Source organism: Sinocyclocheilus anshuiensis, unplaced genomic scaffold, assembly GCF_001515605.1.
Source record: "Sinocyclocheilus anshuiensis isolate Anshui unplaced genomic scaffold, SAMN03320099.WGS_v1.1 scaffold569, whole genome shotgun sequence".
Classification (NCBI taxonomy): domain Eukaryota; kingdom Metazoa; phylum Chordata; class Actinopteri; order Cypriniformes; family Cyprinidae; genus Sinocyclocheilus; species Sinocyclocheilus anshuiensis.
The window spans coordinates 1,851,748-1,861,924 of record NW_015536511.1 but is presented as its reverse complement, the minus strand read 5'-3'; the positions used below and the strand labels follow the sequence as shown (position 1 = coordinate 1,861,924).

At 36.5% G+C, this 10,177-nt stretch overlaps 1 protein-coding gene across 1 annotated transcript in view; it reads left to right on the top strand.

Annotated features, from left to right (window-relative positions):
* LOC107692013 (ventricular zone-expressed PH domain-containing protein-like) overlaps positions 1-6,973 on the top strand; it is a 15,342-nt gene extending 8,369 nt beyond the window's left edge. The window contains exons 3-4 of the mRNA XM_016490887.1: positions 2,351-2,487; positions 5,832-6,973. Of these exons, the coding sequence (XP_016346373.1) occupies positions 2,351-2,487; positions 5,832-6,068 (374 nt within the window). The 3' untranslated portion in view covers positions 6,069-6,973. The remainder of the gene's footprint in view (positions 1-2,350; positions 2,488-5,831) is intronic.
* The last annotated feature ends 3,204 nt before the right edge of the window (positions 6,974-10,177 follow it).

Below are 10,177 nucleotides of genomic sequence, written 5' to 3'. Positions count from 1 at the left end.
TTTGTGTTCACGCACACACACACACACACACACACACACACACACACACACACACACATACAAATGCTTTGATTCATGCATGCCAGAGAAAGGCAGAGAGAGTAAAAAAAAATCTAAGTAAAATGAAAAAGAATTTATTTGGAATTCATAATAGAGAATTATTATGTTACTCATGGGATAAACACACACTAATTCAATTATCACTCATTACCAGCACTGTAATGCAGACATCTGCAGAAAGCTTTGGGCTGAAATAACCAGAACAACAATTATCTCGTCTAAGGCTTCTCATTTGTTCTGCCATTTTGAAATTTGAAATGATGATTTTGGCTGTACCACTTCAAGTGTATCTGACACCCAGTACATCATTGTTTTGATATAATCTGTTGAATTGGCATTCAATGTGTTTTATGTTTTATTTATTTAACTAATTTTAATAACAGAACAACATTTTCTGAGGGTTAAGTGCCTTCTTTTACTGACAGTTTGTTGAAAAAGAAAAAGAAAATGACTTAATTTTTAAGACTTTCAGGCCCTGTTTTGTACCCTATTCCTAGAATGTGCCTTTTATATCCCAGAATTAAATTATTATACTAACCTAATTTAACCAAAAAACAAATGGCCCTTTTTTGTTTTCCAGGGAACTGAGGCAGGTCAAGGGCAGTAAGTTTTTACCCCGGTGTTAATCAGCGCTCCAGTGTTCTCTAATACACCATGGACTTAACTTCTGCCAGTTGGGATCATAGTTAGATGATTATCAAAGATCAGTCTTGCTTAATATTAAGTGGGCTATCAAAGCGCTGCAGATTCTCATCTGTTTTCTTTGCTGAAAAAAACGAAAACTCAGACAATGGGCTGCTTTGTACCATCCTGGAAGGGCTATAACACAGCTTCCTGTTTAACTGAAATAGACCCATGAGAGATCTGTGAAATGCTTTGTGTAGTTCAGACAGACCCAGCAAACACAGGCAGGAGACAAAATATTCACCGTGCCTGAAACCACACCAGATATTTCAACGTGGTGGTAAACACTGAGCAACGCTCTTTTGTTTGTCTAATGAGAAAACTTAGTAAATAGCATGGAGTAGGTCCAGAAGAGGATGGCTGTGTGAGTGAAGAGTATTGTTAGAGTGACTTAGCACTCTAAAATTCTGCCCTATTTTCTTTGGGCAGAATATTGTCAGACTTTGTTCCATGTCTCCTGTTGTGTTTTCCTCAAATTTGGTTTTTCCTGTTCCTATTCCCATTTAGTTCTATTGATCCCAGGTGTGTCCCATTAGTTTCTGTTTATATAAGGTGTGTTTTGCCCCTTGTTTCCTGTCCGCTGTCGAATGTAATTTTGTGTCCTCAGTGTATCCCGTGTCTCTGTATTCCCAGCTTTTGTTTATTAAATCTTTGAAATTTACTTTATTCCTCGTCTCCGCGTTCGTTCCTGTGCTCCCCAGTGTGTGTGTCGTGACAAATATAGCCAATTTTACACATGCTATCTTTACTGGTAAATTACGCTTTAGAGGTAATGTGTGAACAGGAAGTTTTCAGAAATACCGGTAAATCAGTTTTGGATATTTTCCGGTATGAGAAGTTGTAACTACCAGTAACATGCTATGAGTGAACAAAAAAATAAGATTACTGGAATGACCACACATGGACGCGCTGACGGAAGAAGTCTGCTTTGGGTCAATCATAAAGTTCTGACAGACATGATGTTATTCCAGGCTATTTACGGATTTTTAAATAGTTTTTTCTATGTAAATGTGTGTTATTTGGACGTCTTTGATCATTGTGTTGTGCTTTCCACTCTAAAGCTGCCTTCTTTTCCATTCATCAGCACTGTGGCTCTGCAGTTGGATACTATTGTGTGGCGTCTTGTGTTTTTAAGCACAGAAACATGTTCTTCTTACACCTATCATGCAAAAGTAACAAATTATCAAATTGGAAAGTTAACTTAAGCACTTCTCCTCATCTGAGCTAATGAATTAAAAACACGGCATAATTTCTGATAACTGGCATCACAGAGTTCACTGGTATTTTGGTGCTGATGTGTGAATGGTCTCTTAACAGTAAAAAGCCAGAACACCATTATTATTTATTTATTTATTTTTTGTGAACAGCTGATTTTGTGTATTTACCGGAAAAGTAATTCTGGTAATTTTACGGTAATTTGCTGGCATTACTCTGTGAAAGGGGCTAATGTTATAGGGCTTGTACTATAAATTTCAATTCATCATTTACTCACATCATTTCATCAAAACATCATAAAAACACAATTACAATAGTCCATACAACTTCTGTGATTCTTCCTTCTATTTTAACATTGTCTGACCATTTCATTTTTACACTTTCTGCTCAGTTGTTAACCAGGACGGCCAGCCACTCATTGAGGGGAAGCTGAAGGAGAAACAAGTGCGCTGGAAGTTCATCAAAAGGTGGAAAACACGTTATTTTACCCTCGCCGGCAACCAGCTTCTCTTCCGAAGAGGAAAATCAGTAAGTGTCTTATTCACAAGACCTCAGAATGTATTATTTATGCATTCCTTACTGTCAAGACTCTTAAAAAAATAATTTACTCACCCTTATTTGCTGTGCAATATTTTTGTGGAAATGTGCATTCACTACCTTTCAAAAGTTTGGTGTAAGTAAGATTAAAAAAATGAAATGAATGAATGACTAAATAAATATATATTTATTAATGAAATAAATAATACTATTTAGCAGGGACACATTAAAGTGATCAAAAGTGGCAGTACAGACATTTATAATGTTAAAAAGATTTATATTTCAAATAAATGCTGTTCATTGAAATTTCTATTCATCTAAGAATTCTGTAAAAAAAAAAATTTACCGTTTCCACAAAAGTATTAAGCAGCAAAAAACAATTTATTACAGTTTTTACTGTATTTTGATTAAAAAATGCAGCCTTGGTGAGCATAGAACACTTTCAAAACTTTATTCCAAACATATTCCATACAACATGTGCGGTATGTTCCAGATCTTCAGAAGTCAAATGATAGCCCTGTAAGAACCAAACCAAAATTTAAGCTGTTTGCTCAGTCTTTCTTTTCATGCCACTCTTAAGGCTTGTGCACACCAGGACGATTATCGCGCATGATTATCGCCGACGTTTAACGCCTCGTGACTAAACAAAGGGCGCCAATGTGAGTGTGCACACCGACGCGCAAAATGCGAGGCATAAAAGCGTAAAAAAAAAAAAAACCGCCTCTGGCTCGTTTTTTTGGTTTGACGCGCCGCGTTAAAAACTGGCCGACCAATGAGATTGGTGCATTTGTTCACGTGCCTGGAGCTGCTGAAGTTACAGTAAAACACGACTTGGTGGCGCTCAAGCACAAAACGGTCTTGCCGAGCACACATTGATACCTAACGACGAAGAGGAAGTAAGTAGACCAAGAAGATGCATCGAGGCAAGATGAATGTAGAGCTGCTGGTCTCATTGGTGTCTGAACACAAAGGGCTTTATGACAAACGCGACAGTGACTACAAAAATCTCGATAAGAGGGAGTTGTTATGGAGAGGAATTGCAGATCAAATAGGATTCGATGTGTACTGGGGTATTTCTGTTTTTCATTAAGAACCATCTAATGTCAGGGAGTGAATTTGCACGTTCACTCGGCTCATCGCCAGCAAAAATCGCTTGGGTATGAACACAAAAGACGTGTCGAAAAACATTGGCGAAAAGCATGTGCGTGATAATCGTCCCGGTGTGCACGGGGCTTTAGACGTGTCACCCAAAGTTTGACATCAATGCCAAATGCCGTTTTCTTTGCAAAGTAGCACATTTGAAAAACACAATGACAACTGAGAGCAATACTGATTATTAGTGAACCATGACTTAAATTTATGTCTGTTTCTCACACAAAGCTATTGTATTGCTTCCCAAAGCTATTGTATTGCTACCTCTGATCACTGGTCTGCTTTCAATATACTGAATAGAGCAGGGAGACCATAAATCTTATTTTGTGTTCCATGGAAGAAAATAAGTCATATGGGTTTAGAATGTCATGACAGTGAGAGAATGCAGAGAAAATGTCAGTTTTTGCTTGACTAATCATTTAATTCATTTGTTTTCAATCAAATCAAGTCCTCAGAAAAATTTGTTAGTGTATCATTCTAATTAGGGGCCAAATGTCCTCTTTTTGAAAGAAAACTAGTCTTCTTGCATCTGCCTGTGAACCCTCACCCATTGCAAAAGATTACGAGCATGAAAAACAGTGTTCCTGAACCACCATCTATATTGAGCAATTCTGTAATCTGATGACTAAAAAAGTATTTCAGTTGTTAGATGTTTTATTCTAGGAGCTAATGGCTCACTAGTAATTTTATTAGTCTAGTGCCCTGCTTTATGGAAGATGATCAGTTCTTTATAAAAACCCATTACTTAATCTTGAGATTCACCAAAACATTCCCTTGAAGGGATTTACTTGAACTAAATAAAACTAAAATGGCTTGTCATAATCTCTCTGTTGTGTTTAAACAAAGCAAAGACCCAGTTTAATATGCGTCCATATAACTTGGAGCCATTTAGGGTTGTGCAAAAGAGCTTTTATTGATTCATAACCAAAACCATGACATACAAAGAGTGACTAAAAAGCTAAGATCAGTCAGTCTCGCAGTATTCTGACAGAAAGCCAGCAAAAGCTTTTTAGTAAAAATGACTTCATTTGTCAGAGCCGTAAGCACATTAAATCTTGATTGATTGTAAATCTTAATTTGGAAAAGCAATGCATTGCTACAGTCATTTTATTTTGCAAAGTCTTGACAGAGTCTTAATTTTATCAGGCATGACACAAGCTCTTTCAATATGATTTTGAGGACAATTTGGCCTCGTCACGGTATCTTGTTTTTATTATGCCTTTAATTTGCTTGCAATTCTTTAGTTTTTCTTTCATTTTAATGGTGCTTATTCTCATCAGTGGACACAAACAACGATAAGCCTCATTTCTGGCAAACCTTGTGCAGCGCCTCTTAAAACAAGTTGAGAGACAGGCAGAACAATAGAGTAAGAGATCTGGAACCATCAAGAGAGGACATGCACGCTTTGATCCTCCAACCGAAAACCCCATCCATTGTGTTTTCCCATCAGGAAATAGTGGTTGACTAGTCATCACAAGATTGTGTATTATGCAAACGCACCGTATCCCTTGTGAAAATTAAAAGTTTTACTTTAAAGCACCTTTAAATCATAATGTTTTAACATGTAAAATGTATGTTGTGCTTTAAAGAAGTACACTTATTTTGATGTGTTGACTTACTAAAAAACATGTAAAGTTCCTGATTATAAGGTAGTTTGTTAATATATTTTAAAAATTTACTAAACTTCAACTTCATCATTAAAAATTTGTAATTATAAATATATTTAAATACATGACATACAAGTAAACAGAAATGACATTCAAGTATATTTTAGTTTACAGTGAGTGCACTTTAACTGTATTTCAAAGACAATAGAAGCAATTATTAAATTACATATAAGATGTACTTAAGTCCTACTTAAGTGGGTCAAAAAGCACTCTTAAAATTCATTAATTCCCTTTAAATTTAAATTAACATGCAATTAATTGTCCAAAAACATTAAATTCAGTTGCTCTTAGGTATATTCTTTTAAAGTATATTATTTCTGCAAAGTACTCTGATAAAGTGTCTCAAAAGTCTGATTGGCGTCAGGTGAACCTCAGAGTAAAGTGAGTAAAAACTCAGTGCAGACGAGGTGTTGGGTCTGACTTAGACTACTGGCTCAATGCACATGGCTGTGGTCCATGCAAAGCTTCCTGATTGTTAGTGTAAAGCATTAGCTTTTTCCCTCTTGTTACTCACAGAAGGATGAACTGGACAACAGCACAATTGAACTTAGCAAAGTGCAAAGCGTTAAGGTGGTTGCAAAGAAGAGGCGTGACCGCGGGCTGCCCAGAGCCTTTGAGATCTTTACCGACAGCAAAACCTACGTGCTGAAAGCTCAAGACGAGAAGCATGCGGAAGAGTGGCTGCAGTGCATCAATGTGGCTGTGGCCCAGGCCAAAGAACGTGAGAACCGCGAGGCCACAACATACCTGTGATGCTTGTTCTGCTGAGGATCCTGTGGGCTTATCAAGCCAGATGTGTGTGTCTTATTGCCACGTTTTTTCATTATGACAGTTTATTAACATCAGAGACAAATGTCCTGTCTCAAATGCCACCTTCAACCTTTGCAGTCATCCTCCACTTAAATTCTTGCAATGGCAAGCCACTAAGACTGTCAGTTGGTCCTTTGTTACGGTAAGCTTGGCAAACGGCATCAAGGGCACATTGTGGCCAAAAAGGATCCCTCAGGAGAACCCTTATGAATCATGAAATGATCAATGGGACATCCTACAGTCTTATGGACTTCTCAGACATGTGTTAGGAAAGAGCACAAGACCACAAGTCAATATCAAGTGCGTCATTTGGGACATGACCAAAGAAAAAGTGTGACGTACAATGAGGCTGAGTAACACTGAGCTGCACCTGTTCTACACTTCGCACTGATGCTCATTCTATGGGTCATATCTTAATGTTTTGAGAACAGCAATCGTGATTTAATTCATCTTTGTCTTCCAGAGAAGTATAGAAGACTTATTTAGAATCAGCCATCACATACAACTAGAGCTGTGACAGTTAACATGTTAACGCATACAGTAAATACAGTAAGTTTTAACACTTCATTATTTAAACCGTTGCCACGTTTATTCAGTTTGATGTTAAATACTGACTTACTGTCTCATCCTGTTTTGTGATTTCGCACAAACATTTAAGCAGAATCCACATAAATTCATGAAACTAATAATTACATAGTCTGATTTTATTTTCTTTCCTTGAAAAGGAACTGAATGCGGTAGCACGTTAACTAGAACTATTAGAAATTAATAGGGTTAATCCAAGAGTTCCCAGATTTTTTTTGATCAGCCACACCGCTTAGATGTAATATTACTTGTATTTACTTGAACTACACCCTGAGATTTTAAGTTAATAATTTAATTGATATATTTACATGTTCACGGTTCTCTAATGTTGATAATACTAATCATAATAAAAAATGTATACAATTATTAGTAGTAGTATGTTTTAAATTATTAGAATAGAAATATATTACTATTATACAGTACACACTTGTGCTGTAAAATAAAAAATAAATATTTGATAATGAAATGCCCATTTATTTATTTTAATTTTACATTCAGTATAATTAATTATTAGCTTTTTTATCAACCCACAAACTCCTTGCAGTTCCCTGTTTGGGAAACCCTGGTTTAATCAATTGACAGCCCTCCTTTCGGTACATGGCATGAAGTAAGCACTGAAGTTTTCATAATCGTGAATTTTACTGCCAGCTCCTCTGCGCTCCCAGAATACAGCAAGAGCCAATGTTATCTTGACAGCAATAATATTATTAGGGCTGCCCTCGACTAAAGATTTTTCTGGTCGACCAGTAGTCGTTCATGTTAAGCTGTTAGTCGACTAATCGCACGTTTATATTAATAAACCATAAATCATAGTAATGAGCGTTTAATTGCCTATGTAGCGCTCGAATAAGGTTTGCCACACAGCGCACCGGCAGAAGTAATGCCGGCATTCATAAGAATGCATCAGGAAAAAAATCAAGGAGACTGCCTTAAAATTTTAATAATTCGTTGATAAACCAGTGTTTGCTGTATTTTCGGCTGCAGTGATGAATTGATAATCTCCTCAGTGGATGCGCCTATAATGTTTCATACAGATCACATAACCTGAGAATAGTTGTTTTCCATCTGAATTGGTTCGTTTAAAAGCAGACATTTCGCTTTCTATAGATAGGCCTATATTTCTTATGCCTGAGGCAAGTATACACGGAGTTTCGTTTTATTTGACGCGCTCAAGTTCAAAGACCGTGATGAGACGACAGAACGCGCACCGTTTGCTTCATTATTTTACAAAATCACAAAGTCTTTTTGTTATTATGACTGCACACAAATAAAAGAAGAGTCTTTAAAGTTTACAAATATGTATAACTCCCATTTGTATGACCAAAAAATTTTAAGCGCAAGTGATCACACCGGCGCACGCTTCCTCATTCCACACAAACACTGAAATAGCGCACATTTTTATAGGTTAACGTTAGAGCGAGCGGCCATGTGAAATTGCTACTTACATGTTTCAGATGATAATCCATATTTGAGGTCGATGAATGATAGGCGAGCGTTTGGATGTCCTGGCCAATGTACTGTATATTACCGCATCTGAGCAGCTGTTAACGATCTTTCGTCAGAGAATGCATGACTTTGCCACTTCCTGTGGATTATTTTTTTTCTGCGACTAAGCGACTTAAAAAATGTGGTCGACTAAGCCTTTTCTCGTCAACTAACGATTAGTCGACTATTAGGGGGCAGCCCTAAATATTATACTACGTTTAGCCCTCAGCTCACAAACCATGGGAACTGTTACAACATACAGCAATAAAAAAGAATTTTGCTGGATTGACTTCACAAAAGGACCAAAAGCATCAAGAAGTGCCTCTAATAATCAGCGCATGAAAGCATTCACCACTGGGGATACGAATGTATGAATGTAGTGGCAAAACAGATTTTGGTACAGACTGTTCTTTGGCCACAGAAACTTGCATGTCAGAAATGTTGATCAGTGTCTTCTTGAATAACACTGAGGACCTCTCCAAAGTTCTAGGGAACCGCAGAACAATGGCGTTGAAAGAAATTCGTTCCACTGGTATACAGTGGGTACGGAAAGTATTCAGACCCCCTTCAATTTTTATCTTTCCCAAAACGACTCATGGCTGTATTAGATCAAAAGGGTGCTTCTACTAAATACTGAGCAAAGGGTCTGAATACTTAGGACCATGTGATATTTCAGTTTTTCTTTTTTAATAAATCTGCAAAAATGTCAACGATTCTGTGTTTTTCTGTCAATATGGGGTGCTGTGTGTACATTAATGAGGAAAAAAAATTAACTTAAATGATTTTAGCAAATGGCTGCAATATAACAAAGAGTGAAAAATTGAAGGGGGTCTGAGTACTTTCCGTACCCACTGTATGTTTCAGAGCTGTGTTTCGTGCGATGGGGTGGGCTTTCATGTCTCAAGGCAAAGTTTGTCCCTTTTTCTCTACGATTTTTATCCATGGATGAATACCAGTTATGTTGTACAGTAACAGTGACTCAAATTGAAGCCTTTTATCTGTTTATAGTAATAATTATTTTGTCATGCAAAGACACATTGGGCCTCCTACAGTACGTTCTGCGCTGTGACAAACAGTAGCTGCTTACATGTATTATGGAGTATATAATCGGATTCCAAAAATTAAGTACTTATGATTAGAGTATATTACATTTTAAAGTGCTCATAATCAGATTACAATTTATTTTTTATGGATTGCATGATTACATATTATTCACACAGTGGCAGTACATTATTCATAATTTAGTGATTCTCCCTAATTCTTCTTTTTTTCCTCTTTTAAATTTTCCTTTCTAAAAATCCTACTGTGTGTCAAACCATGCAGCTTTGACTATATTCATAAGGACACAGACAGACAGAAAGAAAGAAATATTTTAAGGAATATATTTTCTTTTTCTTTGCTGTTTTATATCAATATGGTATGTTTAATGGTAAGTGTTAAACAAGTTTAATAAAAAGTAATCTAAAAAGTAGAGAATACATTGCCTAAAGTAAGTAACCTAGATTACGTTACTAACTACAGTTTTCATCATGTAATCTGTAACAGACTACGATTTGTAAATAATCTACCCAGCTCTGGTGACAAATGGGTTTGGCTTGTTTAGATTCAGAGAGAACAGAGTGTGAAATTATATTTCAAAGCAGTCAGAATTCAATATTTTTTCATGCTTCAGTGTTGATATAGTTACTGTGGTTTGGTTTCTAAAGATTTATCGTGCATCTAGACACTAATCATGATTTTTTTTTTAAATGCAGTGGGGGAAATTCACTAAGAATGAATATAGCTCAGTTTTTTTGCAAGTGTTGTTTTGGTGCCTGGTTCAATGAAGGAATTAAATTAGGTAATGACTCAAACGTACCCACAAAATTTGTACTGAACACAGTATGCATGGTGCAATTCCCCACTGTGCACTTTGATTCTGACTGCTAGGTTATGATGAATAATCTAAAATAAACCTAATTTAGGGAGGTTTGTGTTGAAAA